This window comes from Ascaphus truei, chromosome 13 (genome assembly GCF_040206685.1).
Source record: "Ascaphus truei isolate aAscTru1 chromosome 13, aAscTru1.hap1, whole genome shotgun sequence".
NCBI lineage: Eukaryota > Metazoa > Chordata > Amphibia > Anura > Ascaphidae > Ascaphus > Ascaphus truei.
In genome coordinates this window covers 47,827,041-47,841,099 of record NC_134495.1, presented here as the reverse complement: position 1 = coordinate 47,841,099, position 14,059 = coordinate 47,827,041, and the positions used below count along the sequence as shown (strand labels likewise).

Genomic DNA, 14,059 nt, shown 5'->3' with positions numbered 1-14,059 from the left:
AACCAAAAACAATCCAGCTCTGTTCTAGTGCAGGGAAATCAGTTTAACATTTGTTTTACCTTGTTGGGAAAATAAACCTGCATAGAGAATTTCATAACGTAGCGATTTATCCTCTCCCACCACAGAGCTGCTCACAAGAGAAGAAGCATCCAGAGTGACCATGGGCTACGCCCTACAGTTAGTGAGATGGGGACATCAGGATGCAGCAGAAGAGCGCTTCAGCGTCATAGGACATCTGGAGCGCAGGAGACTGAAGATCCTGCAGAAGAGGACACCATGGTGAACATTCATCCTCCAGTCACCATTGAGCCGGCTCAGAGGACAGCATTCTACCAACTCTTTGGTAAGGCCCTCTGCTGTGCACTATAACAACCGTAACAAGAGGATTTCACAGCTTATTTTAAGACACTTTGCAATTTTCAATGGACATAGTCATTTCCTGGCTGCCCTTATTAATTAATTAAAGGAATATGTGATGTATGTGAAAGTGAACAGGCATGTTAACCTTGTGTGTCTTATTGCCAATATATCATGGCTTTTTGCATGTATTCTGCCATATTTTATCTTGGGATTAGGGGAGAGTACAAGTAATTTGGAGGAGTTAGAGAGAAGTTCGGGGATACACATTAAAATAGTATGAAATATCTCGTCATTGTATTGTGCGGCTTTGTATTCTCCGTATTTTCTCATTATATTCTGCCTTTTCTTAACGTCAAATTCCTCAATGTCCCCGGGGCCATAAACCTACTAATCTGCACTAAATGTTAAAACATTAACATTGATACACAACAGGCTTTAAAATAATTATATTCTGTTTGCATCAAGTGTAACTGGTTATGTGCTTTCATTGGCACAGATTATTAACCAGGGAACATTACACATTATCAGGGGTTATGTACTAAAGTCTCCTGGCTGCAAAATGAGTGCAAAACAATGTATTAAAGGAAAAACTGCAATTGCTTTCAATGTAATTCCTTTTCTATGGTAAATATAGTGCTGATTCTGCGCTGATTTAGTCCCATTTTTGCAGCTGGGAGCAAATAGCCCCATATTATGAGTATCCCATTTAGCGCTGGATCCACCAAGCTCCGTTAAGTGACTTAATGTCGTTAAATCTTACCACATTTCCTAATCGGCTAATAACAACGATGTCATGTTTTCTCCTGGAGAGAGCATTGTGTTAAGTATAGTGGCCGTTAGTGATAATAATATGCAGAAGGGGCGTTCCCCCTAAGGCCTTGTACATAGCAGGCGGGCGACCGAGCGCGTCACGTCCCGCGCGCCTGCAGCACAGGCGATCCGTGGCCTGTGGGGTCTGGAGGAGGAGACGCAATCCATGAGCAGCTCCAATTCAATGTTTGGGGGTGTGCCCACGACGTCACGTGAGCGGTTCTCCCTCATTGGCTGAAACGCGCAGGTGACCCGGCCGTTGGGAGACAAAATCAAAAGGTTTTGTCTGGAGAAAAATTGGTTGTGCCATCACGCTCGTGCAAACGCATGCTCTATGGCCGTGCTCATTGCCTTACATGATTTTGTGTGCGGCGCGCGCGACGTCACGCTTACTATGGCCGCGGGCTAACAATGCACATCATCTAAAGGCCGTTAAGGCTAATACAGGATCTTACCATTAAGTAAAGTCAGATCCAAAAGATGGTGCTACTCCCATCCAGGCTCTGAAATATGGGGTTTAACGGAGAGGGGAGAGCGGAAGGGCAGAAAGAGAGAGACTAACATCTCTATGTCAGGAAAGTTTGGGGAACTCTCTCTCTCTCCCATATTGTATGTCCCATGCCCAGGACCTACGTGAGAACGAGAGGTAACTCAATGTATTACTTCCTGGTAACACATTTGATAAATAAATAGATAATTATTTTCAGGGTCTGGGTGGGTACAGTATACTGTAGCATCACCGTTAGGTAAGATATACTGTACTTAACTTGCCGTTATTCGGCAGATAACGCAATATTGCGTTACAATAACATGATGCGAAGCCTGTGCTAATGATTTAATCAGCAGCCGTTGTTTGTTTATCCGTATAATTGGCTTTGGGGATATGAGACCTTATGAGCCCTGACGTAACACAGCGCTGCGCATCTGGCCCTTACAATTTAGCAAACGTTTCAACTAGAATAACAGTATGAGAAAGCGCTCACTGGTTGGAAAATTGGCAGACTGAGTTTGGGTAAGTATTGGGTATTTATGCACACCTAAAGATTTAACACAACGGACATTTCTTTTTCACAACCCAAGCTACTGGTTTACTTTAAATGAATGATAAGAGGCATATCGGAAAGAAGCTTTCATGACAACCATACAGTAACATGAACTGAGTGTTTATTACCTCATTTTGAACTGTTTTGTAGAAGATGACATCATCCGGGCATTCCTGGGCATGGATAGTTGCTTGAAGATTTCGGATAAGGTATTTCTTGTACATGCTCCATGGTAGGCAGGATAGATGCATGAGAGGTCCTGGAAGACGAGCCCCGGCTGTTACCCTGCAGTGGATGGGATGGGATCAGTGGTCCATATGTAGGTACCATTCTTGTCTTTGTCATTGTATCTGAGAGGCCAAAGACTCCATGGGTGATAGATCTGCTCTGTCTCTGACCTCCACCTGTTACTGTAGAGCTGGGTGTCTTCCTTCTCTGTGGGAGGGAAGGACACAATGGAATGTTACATTTCCCTCTCCTTGTGTTACTGTGTTACCAGCAGAGACTGAGAAAGTTAATACAGTAAAGAAATTCAGCAACATGAGATAGCCACATTGATATCTAGATGTGGAACAATGTCAGGGAACAAATGGGGTCTTTGGCTTCACAGCTGGTAGGGAGATGGGCAAACTGGAGGGAAAGGACGCAAATGGTCAATATCTATCAGCAATATACAGTAAATTTCTGTTTCTGGTCAGGGTCACACTAGAGTCACCAGGAAGTGTAAGATTGATTGCAGGTCATGATACCTTCTAATGAACCTGTGCCACAGAATGTGTTGGTACCTTATACATATAGTATAATAATACTGAACATAGCAGTGCTATCCCATAAGACATCTGTGGCCCAATCACACCAATCTTCTGGTGCCGGGAGGTGGCGTTTGGAATATGAAGGTTAGTATCTGGGCCATGAGGTGGCCTCCAGGCTCCCTGATCATTTTCAATGAACCTGCCTGATAAACCTTTGCTGTGTGACCCTTTGTAACAGAGGCCTAACCTGGACTTGTACATCTTTGCCCATTAAGACCTTGTTTCGCTAACACATTCTCATATCCCTGTAGTACCTGCTGGCCATGGTGCTGGCTTACTTCCAGCGTGCAGGCCTGAGGATTGAAGAATATACCAGGAGGAACTTCTTTGTTGCCCTGTAAGTAAATTTTAACTCATATCTATATTGAGACCTGATAAAGGACAAGGTGAAAGGCCATTTCTTAACCCATTTTTGTTGCATGAAGCAACATGTCGAGTATACACATTTCCCTGCACAAATACACACACATACACATTTCCCTGCACAAATATACACACACAGAGAAACATATTGCTCTGCACAAATATACACACACATTCCCCTGCAGATATACAAACATACACATTACTCTGCACAAATACACACAACACACACACACACACACACACACACACACACACACACACACACACACACACACACTGCTCTGCACAGATATACACACACATTGCACTGCACACACACACACACACACGCATTGCCCTGCATACACACACATACACATTGCCCTGTACACACACACACACACACATTGCCCTGTACACACACACACGCATTGCCCTGCACACACACACACACACACACACACACACACACACACACACACACACACACACACACACGCACACGCACTGCACGCACTGCACACACACACACACACACATTGCCCTGTACACTCACACACTGCCCTGTACACACACACACACACACACATTGCTTTGCACAGATATACACACACACTGCCCTGTACACACACACACACACACATTGCTTTGCACAGATATACACATTCCATGAGTTTGCTGTGCAAATATTTTCATTATTAAATTTGAGCCGCCAAAAACAGACAATACAGATATAACATGACTGACTCATGCGACCGCGGTGATTACGGCACCGGAGGACTAATGCTGTGGGCTGGTGCAATACGGAAGCATGGCCCCCCACAGTGAGATTGGGACAGACACTGTCTCCAGTGCTGCAGACGTTTGGGTCTCTGACCGCGGTGCTGGAGACAGTAAGTCTGGCTACATCTGTAGACACACAGACATTCAGAAAGACTTTGCCTTACAGTGCATTGTATGCACATCTGGCAGTGACAGACTTATGGTGTAACTTTTATTTTAACCCCTTTGTGACCAGGCCACACTCATACTGTAGCAACTTATTCTCCTTGGCCCCTGTATTAATGTCCTTTCTGTTCTTTCTTCCTCCTCTCACTGATAACTCTTCTTTTTTATCACTTTGTAACTACATGGAAGAAAGGACCAGCACGGCTACCCACCATTCTTTTATAACTCTTTATAACGCCACTTTATTACCAGCTAAAAAACAGATAGGTAGCGCTATATCCTAATGTGCAGGCAGCCTGTGATATATGCCTGAACCCCAGTCAGGTATTGAAAAGTACAAAAAATATATCAATGGCGCTCTGCACTAGTGTAATATAAACATATAATATATAGTAATAAAAATATACAACCAGTGGCGTGGATGTTTCTCCTGGGAATGGATACTCCACATGTGATGGGTGAACATGTAAGGAAAAAATCACAACATAGTGTAATACTGTTAAGCATACATACAAACATATAACATGAGACGGACGCTGAGAACAACAGGTGACCAATTACAAACACATTTAATAAAGCATATCATTAAAAATACATAAAATACATAAAATAGAAACTGTTAGGCACTCCAACTCAGGTGGGGGTACCTGCTTACCGAATGTAAGAAGGTATCAGGCAGTTGATATATAAGAGTATCCCCTCTATGGATGGCTGCTGCTGCACCGAACTGCTGGGCTCACACGTGTATCCTCTACCGTGGATAGTGCTTGCTCCCTCTGTTTGTGGCATCCGCCTCTGTGTGCCGTGGACACGGAAGATTCCCGTGTCTGCCGAGGGATAGTAGTTCCTTCCTGCTCGGCTACTGGACGCGCGCCAAACGGAGCTGATGTAAACGCGGATGGATATCCGCCCGGATTCGGCAGCCAACGGGCATCTGCTAGCAAGTTCCAAGGGGGACAGGATACACCACCGAGTCTGGAGGACCTCTCAGAAACACCCTACGCGTTTCGAAAGTCTTGCTTTCTTCCTCAGGGGTAAACGTAGTATAAAAAAGTAGTATAAAAAAAGTATAAAAAAGTAGTCCCTGTGTGTCCCGATATATATAGTCCCGTATTAAAGGTGCAGTACATCAGAATAAACTTGCTCATGCGCAGATGTGTGCTTTGGGACTCTTAGCGTCTCGAACAAGAACATGTACACAAAAACAAACATAGAACATGAAATGACAAATAATACATATCAAAATAATAAATTTACACTGTCTAAAAACTTAAATAATGACAATGGAATATAAAGAATATGACATTAGGCCATATATTCTTTATATTCCATTGTCATTATTTAAGTTTTTAGACAGTGTAAATTTATTATTTTGATATGTATTATTTGTCATTTCATGTTCTATGTTTGTTTTTGTGTACATGTTCTTGTTCGAGACGCTGAGAGTCCCAAAGCACACATCTGCGCATGAGCAAGTTTATTCTGATGTACTGCACCTTTAATACGGGACTATATATATCGGGACACACAGGGACTACTTTTTTATACTACGTTTACCCCTGAGGAAGAAAGCAAGACTTTCGAAACGCGTAGGGTGTTTCTGAGAGGTCCTCCAGACTCGGTGGTGTATCCTGTCCCCCTTGGAACTTGCTAGCAGATGCCCGTTGGCTGCCGAATCCGGGCGGATATCCATCCGCGTTTACATCAGCTCCGTTTGGCGCGCGTCCAGTAGCCGAGCAGGAAGGAACTACTATCCCTCGGCAGACACGGGAATCTTCCGTGTCCACGGCACACAGAGGCGGATGCCACAAACAGAGGGAGCAAGCACTATCCACGGTAGAGGATACACGTGTGAGCCCAGCAGTTCGGTGCAGCAGCAGCCATCCATAGAGGGGATACTCTTATATATCCACTGCCTGATACCTTCTTACATTCGGTAAGCAGGTACCCCCACCTGAGTTGGAGTGTCCTAACAGTTTCTATTGTATGTATTTTATGTATTTTTAATGATATGCTTTATTAAATGTGTTTGTAATTGGTCACCTGTTGTTCTCAGCGTCCGTCTCATGTTATATGTTTGTATGTATGCTTAACAGTATTACACTATGTTGTGATTTATTCCTTACATGTTCACCCATCACATGTGGAGTATCCATTCCCAGGAGAAACATCCAAGCCACTTTATTACCAGTTACACATCTGTATGAGTTCGTAGTTGACAAATCTCAGAGGATCAGATTGTATTATGCATCTTCATGTGCGTTAACATATACATTGAAAACAATTGCCCACCCTTTATTTCAGTCATTCACTCTAAGTACCATCAGCAGATGATTCCTGTTGTACATTAACATGCATTGTAAGCTCTACCAGCACAGACAGCCGTTCTCTGTTTCTTACATACAGTATTGTTTCCATTTTTGCTTCAGGTTTCTTGCTAACGATATGGAAGAAGATGAGCACTTCAAGGAGCAGATCTACCTCTGGGCTCTGGGACGTACATGGTATCGGCAATGCTGGGACTTCAAGAGGACAAGGGACATGTTGTGGGCGAGGATGGGCTATAAAGCCCTTGTGACCCAGTCCACATGCGAGCAGGTTTGTAAGGAAGAGGGATGAGGGACATCCGTTGGACCTGCGTGAGGTACCAGATACAAAGAGATTTGTAAAGAGGAGAGATGGATTCGGAAAGGATGAGGAACTTCTGAGACAAGATTGGGTTACAAAGTCTTGTATGCAGGTCCAGATGCAAAGAGGTTTATATACAGAAGAGCTGGGTTAACAAAGAATGATGGACACCCTGTGGACCAGAATGAGGTTCTATGTTCTTGCAAACTGGTCCAGACGCAAATGAGTGTGTACAGAGGAAAGATGCATCTAGAGGCTGTGACCTACATTCTCTGGACTAGGATGAGATTTCAAACACATTACAGTACATTTGGTTCATTTTGCTAAATTTTTAAAGAGAAGAGGGAAGGGATTCTTGGCTGGTTTTGGGGAGGTTGTGGAGAACCTGGAGAACATACAGTATAGTATATACATCCTTCCATATTTAAGCCTCACTAGCAACCACATACATGTTCCTCTAAAGAGACAAATTGTTCTTCCTTGTCCCCTAGAAACAAAGTGGCATTTTATAATAACACTTTGTCTGTCTATGCCTTTTGGAGCCTGAATTTGAGTGTAAGTTCCTAGTAGGAATATGGGAGCTGTGCGTGTCCATAAAATTCATCAGTGATCAGCGTTAGCATCATACTGCCAGAGACCGGCAAGTTCCTGAAAAGTGACGATTTGAAAGTTCAATGCCACTGTTGCAAATTTCTTTCTAGATAATGGCAGACAACCCATCTCACTGGGCATGGAGACGAGAGAGGAAGGACCACCATGGCTGGGCCATCAGGTTTTATCTGCGGAGACCAGAGGAGTTCTGTCTCCGAGGCCCGGGTAACACCCCTCCACAATGCCCCCTCTGCAACATCTTCGAAGAAAATGCCAGATCATCGCGACAAAGCCAACCGGCCCGGTGGGAAGTCATCGGGAATATTGTCGTTCCTGCTGGTGCAGCTCTAGCCCTGCACCAGCACCGAGGACAGTAATGTAAATATATATTGTTCAGATGTTATTAATTATTCCAAAACACTGAAATATAATGATTAGTAAGATTATCTAAAATTAAACTACAATAAGCTTGTGGACATCTACAGTACTCCTAAAATGTCATCTGATCTGGCCCCTTTGGAGAACTAGTTGAAGAGTCCTTCTCTACAGGAACTTTCTTTAAACAAAATAAATATTTATTGAAATAAGATTAACGTTCAGTGCTCTTTGGAACCTTTACCAAGCACCAAAACTGTGTTTACCCAACTGGAAGTAACTGGTGTACTCATAGACAAGACAATATTAGTTGAGACTGTGTGACAAGATGCTAGTAGAATATCTGCCCCTGTGTCTCTTTCTGCCCCTCTGCTTTTTTTTCTCTTTCTGCTCCTGTTCTCTTCCCTTTGTCGGTCTGTCTCTCAGTCCCTTTGTACCACTCTCCCTTCCCCTACTGATGCTGACACACAATGTCAATAAAAGAAGGGAGGGGCGGCTTTCTAAAAGGGAAATGCTGTAAGATCCATGTCCCTGTGGGAATCGAAAACAAGGTTTAGTTTTGGGCAAAGAGATCCAAGTCCAGAGTGGAATCTGGACCTCTAGATATATTTGTAGATAATAATTAGATCCCCTATTTGACATCTTATTTAAAAAGAACATTAAAGTAGTAATCAGATCCCTTCTTCTAGTAGTTGTGCTAGTCCTGGAGACGTTTGGAGTTGTCAGAGGTTGTGATACCTTTTAAAGGCCCAACGAGAGAGATCTGATTTTGACTTCTTCTGTGTTGCAGGAAAACCAGCTCCGTCTCTCCCCCTCTTCCCTTCCACATCCCTCACTCCTGAGCATCGTGCCGGAAGTACTGCAGGAAGTAGAGCCTCTCTGAGTGCAAGGTAAATACTAGGAAGATCTCAATATCAGGGATAGAACAACATGGCAGATAATGTCATTGTCCTCCACGGGGAGCCATTTAACATCTCCCTGAGATAGGAAACAACAACCACAGAGTCTCTCCGATACAGTGAGAATCTGTAACACTATTGTTCAGATGTCAAGAGATGCTGGGATGATTTGGGATACATTTTGGGACGCAAGACAAACTCCCACAATAACCAGTGTTGTTTCTCCCTATGACTCAGATCCTGTTATCCCAGGACAGGGCAGCCAGTACTGCAGGAAGCCTTATGTCATCCTGTAGAAGGTAAGTCTGCAATGTGATTGCAGGGGGAGGGAGTCTTAGACTGTACGCTCTTTGGGTTAGAGTTCTTCTGCAGGCCCTGGGGATCATAGTCTAGAAGTAGATTGCATACTCGTTTTATTAAAGTATTATAGATTTTTCCTGTCCTTCAGTAGTCTTTGAGTAGATTGTAAGATTTTGGAGAACTAGTTGAAGGGTCCTACTCTACAGGAATTTTCTTTTAACAACATAAATATTTATTGAAACAAGATGGACATTCAATGCTCTTTGGAACCTTTACCAATTACTGAAACTGTGTTTACCCAACTGGAAGTGACTGGTGTACTCATAGAGAAGGCAATATTAGTTTAAGACTGTGTGAATGGTCAGAGTAAGATGATGGTATAATATCTGCCCGTATCTCTCTCTGCCCCCTTTGCATTTTGTCTCTCTCTGCCACCGTTCTCTTCTCTGTGCCTGTCTGTCTCTAAGCCCCTTTGTACCACTCTCCCTTCCCCTACTGATGCTGACAAAGAAGGGAGGGGCGGTCTTCTAGGAAGGTAAATGCTGTAGGATCTGAGCCCGGGTGGTAATCGAAAACTAGGTTTGTTTTGGGCACAGAGATCCAAGTCCGGAGGGGAATCCAGACCTCTAGATATATTTGTAGATAATAATCAGATCCCCTCTTTGACATGTCTTATCTAAAAAGAACAATCAAGTAATAATCAGGTCCCTTCTAGTAGTTGTGTTACTCCCGGAGAAGTGTCGATTTGTCAGAGGTTGTGATACCTTTTAAAGTCCCATCAAGAGAGCTCTGATTTTGACTTCTTCTGTGTTGCAGGAAAACCAGCTCCGTCTCTCCCCCTCTTCCCTACCACATCCCTTACTGCTGAGCATCGTGCTGGAAGTACTGCAGGAAGTAGAGCCTCTCTGAGTGCAAGGTAAATACTAGGAAGATCTCAATATCAGGGATAGAACAGCATGGCAGATTATGTCATTGCCCTCCCTGGGGAGCCATTTAACAGCAAGCAGACAAACTGGGGATCCCCGAGACAGAAAACAACAACCACAGAGTCTCCCTGATACAGGTTCTCACTGTAATACTATTGTTTAGAAGTCAATAGATATGGAGATGATTTGGGATATATTTTGGGACGTGCATGTCATTGGCTGCTCTCCTATATTATGTGTTTAGCTCATTGATTCTAGGTGGATTGCACCTTTAATGCAGAGACAAACTCCCACAATAACCAGTGTTGTTTCTCCCTATGATTCAGATCCTGATCCTTGTTATCCCAGGACAGGGCAGCCAGTACTGCAGGAAGCCTCATGTCACCATGTAGAAGGTAAGTCTGCAATGTGACTGCAGGGGGAGGGAGTCATTGCTAGAAGTAGATTGCCTGCTCATTGGGTTAGATTCTTCTGCAGGCCCCGGGGATCATAGTCTAGAAGTATTATAGATTTTTCTGAGATAAGAAATTAATCCTGAAGGGGTGCTTGTAATGTCCTGTAACTGGTAAAAGCATATGCATATCACCAAAGCTAATAGGTTTTAACCCGAGTTATAGGCCCCGGTATGGGGCATCGGGTGCCGGTATCCCAGTGTTTACATGTCACACGTCACGCGACGTGGACACAATAAAAATGGCGGCGACAATGGCAGCCGAAGCCCCATACCGGGGCCTGTAACTCGGGAAGCAGGGGGTCCCTGAGGCAGAAATCATTGCGGTTCAGCTCAGGAGACCCCCTGCTCCCGCACACTATTAATAAAAATACATTAAAGCAGCTTCATTACCTTAGTGACTATTCGCTAAAGCAATGAAGGGGTTAAGGCATAATAGCATGTTTATTGGGGACAATTGCCCCCAATAAACATTGCAATACACAACACACACACCCGCACACTATTAATAAAAATGACATTAATGCAGCTTCATTAACATAGCGGATAGCCGCTTCGGTAATGAATTATTGTTTATTGATATGTGTGTTTTGACTCTAGTGTAGATGTGCCAGGGGTCTCCGGAGCAGAACCGCATTGGTTTTAGGTCAGGGGACCCCCTGCTTCCCGAGGTATAGGCCCTGTTATGATGTGTGTATCTCTCTGCTTTGTTTACATCCCATATCACGTGTCCCAAGACGACATAATATGGGGTAGGTGTATACCTTACACTATGTTGATGTCTGGCTTTGTATGAACTGAATATAAATCTATATCTACTAGTAGCCAGCAGAGGGTAGCCTATGCATATTCAGACACTGACAGCTGTATTCAGGGGGATCTGTGCGATGCGAATCCTATACTGAGGCATATCCATGTGTGATGAAGTGTATACATACATTGTGTGGCAATTGGTACCACACAAATTCAATAATATTACTGTGGATTAACCTGAAACTATTATTGTATATATGTATGGTATTTGGACTATAGTATGCACAGACGATAACACTGTATACACCCCTGTACAGATTCCGTTCTGGCTAGTGTTGTATATTATATACACTCCCTTGATTAGCCAGATAGTCATCTCCCCATCCGAGATTTTAGACCTCCCCATTACTTGAATTTTTTCACTATATATAATTTTCACTTTGTTTCTGAGATACCTATTTTTATTCATGTAATTAACATATAGTTTTACTGTTTTGAGGGATTTCCGGATTAGGAGTCTCACATTTAGTTTGTAGTTTTCCGTTATGAAGGCCCATTGAGGGAATATTTGGATCTCTAGACCGATACAGAACCACTACTGAAATATTCATGAGTGCAGTTAATTACGGGCCTTTTAGACCCCCTGCTGGGGATCTACCTTGTTAATGCTTACGTCTCTTTCCCCTATACGCACCTTTATGTAATACTTTGCATATAATATTTAGGTTGAGCGGTAGATCACACGGTATACAGTAACTGTTTCTGGTCTTTTCTCAGGCCTGAGATGATGGGATTCCCTATTCCTGGTTCCATTGAGCTGCAATGCTCTCTACGCTCTGCCTCAGTCTGTCCGGGTTTCCTATTGGTCTCCTCCCTTCCAGAGTTCGGTCCAGTCCTAGTTCTAAAACCACTGCTCGTTTACCCTTAAATCCTTCAAGACTTTTTCCTCCTCATTTTCTGCAGGCCACTCAGCCAACTGGAATGTTGCACCAAAAATTTAATAAATAAGAATAATGAACAAAAATCTATCATTTTCCCAGTTATTCTATCTTCAATTTTTTTTTTTTTTTTCTACTTTAAATCGCCACCACTTGGGATGGGAGAGAGAAATGTAAGAACCTGTTTCTGCCCCGATCTTCTCTCGTGCCTGAGATACCAGGACTCTCTGGGAGTCCATACATCTAATATCCAATGTCTAATGGCCTATGTCCTTTATCCTCAAGATTTATATGTAATTCTAATTTTTTCTCCATTTTCTATCTGAAAATATTTCTTGCCTTCTATAAATTAACTTGTCAGTCGCCAATGCCGTCTTTCATAATCATGATTAATGTTTGATTGTGAGAGAATCAGTTTCTTCTTTCCTGCGTGGACAAATCTATGATTCTATCTGTCCATCGCCATGTACTGTAGTTGAGGACGTGCAACAATGGGAGATGAGCATTAGCGTGCTGTGAGTCTGACCATGATGGTTATAATTGTTATAAAAACCAGGGGGTGGTACAGTCTCAAATGCTCACTGATGGCCCATGTCCACACATCATCATCAACTACGTCACCACTACTAACACTGTGCCCACAGTACACGCATTGAACACTCACATAATGCCACACAAAGGGATTCAATGTCTGGTGTGTGGCATCAGACTCGGCCTGTTTGAGATCTACTACTGTAGGTCTCAGATTTCTAACTCCCAGTCCATGACCCTGTTGTCTCTGGAGTTGTGGGGGAGAAGGAGCAGGTTCCACACATGAGAAGTCTGTTTGTTTGCACTGAATTTTGGGAAGGCTCAGAGTCAGGACTCAAACCAGGAGCCAAATTTTTAAAACTGAAAACAAAAACAGAAGCTCCACATCCTCTCCTGATGGTGCTTCCTGTGTGCCTGTGCCAAAGCTGGGGATGGAAGGGCCACAGCACACCTTTTTTTTAACATTTTTTAAATAATGTTTCCTTTTGATAACAAATGCTTCATCATTTAATGGACTTGCTGTTAGCTTCTTTTGACAAATCATATTGACAGCTACCTCATTGTTTGAAACATTTTTCACATCACTACATAATTATGTGGATTTCTTAATATTCTATTAATGATACCATATTAAGGACATTGCAGACCACTTACCTTATTCTACTCATACACATAACTTTAGGGTTTGTGAACTCAAAGTACTTACCCATATAGTCTGATAGATAGAATAGGCCCAGGGACCAGCATATTAAAAGTAAAGTCCAGTCCCTGTCCACCCTTCTCTGGGGCTGATACAGCCACCGTTCCACCAAGCAACCCTGTTTTTATATGCCCGGTAGTCCCTTGGATAGCCTGTAAACTTAAATTCTTTATTTCTGTGTGTATAAACTGTACTGAAGTATAAACATTTCATTGTAACCACAAAAAAGCACAGCGAAGGTCTCTGGACATCGGGGGCTGAGAGACCCTTTGTGCAGCCTGCATGTCTGGACAATTGGCTATTGCTGAGACTGGAGGGGGAGGAGAGGTGCAGGGGACATAGGAGAGAGTGGTTGGGGGTGGAGATCGGGCCGGGGGGCCATCCACCAGAAAGCAGAATATTTGGCTGTTTATGCAACTTTACAGCGCCAGGCTCAGTGGGAGATATCCTACCAACCGGGGAAGCCGTTACTGAGCTCCTGCTGGTAGTCACTGCTCCTATTGGCCCATTTATATTTCCCTCTAAGCCTTTTAACTCAACTCCACCATGCCTCCAGTCTTTGGCCAATGCAGGTGAGCTCTTGCACCCTTATTGGTCACTGTGCATCATCTGTGCTGTGATTGGTCACCGTCCTGTCTACCATGCTTTC

The 14,059-nt window shown here is 43.4% G+C and overlaps 1 protein-coding gene across 1 annotated transcript; it reads left to right on the top strand.

Annotated features, from left to right (window-relative positions):
- Positions 1-131: 131 nt before the first annotated feature.
- Positions 132-8,796, top strand: LOC142464552 (speedy protein 1-B-like). The gene is made up of 6 exons (XM_075567920.1): positions 132-343; positions 2,364-2,422; positions 3,277-3,362; positions 6,748-6,916; positions 7,648-7,915; positions 8,703-8,796. The coding sequence occupies exons 1-5, from the start codon at positions 187-189 to the stop codon at positions 7,912-7,914; spliced, it is 738 nt and encodes a 245-aa protein (XP_075424035.1). The 5' UTR covers positions 132-186; the 3' UTR covers position 7,915; positions 8,703-8,796.
- The last annotated feature ends 5,263 nt before the right edge of the window (positions 8,797-14,059 follow it).

Bases quoted from the DNA above. Each gene is read 5' to 3' on its own strand.
- LOC142464552 (XM_075567920.1), top strand. From the start codon at position 187: ATGGGGACATCAGGATGCAGCAGAAGAGCGCTTCAGCGTCATAGGACA. The intron at 3,363-6,747 runs GTAAGTAAATTT...TTTTTGCTTCAG, and splicing joins AGGAACTTCTTTGTTGCCCT to GTTTCTTGCTAACGATATGG. The intron at 6,917-7,647 runs GTTTGTAAGGAA...ATTTCTTTCTAG, and splicing joins CCCAGTCCACATGCGAGCAG to ATAATGGCAGACAACCCATC.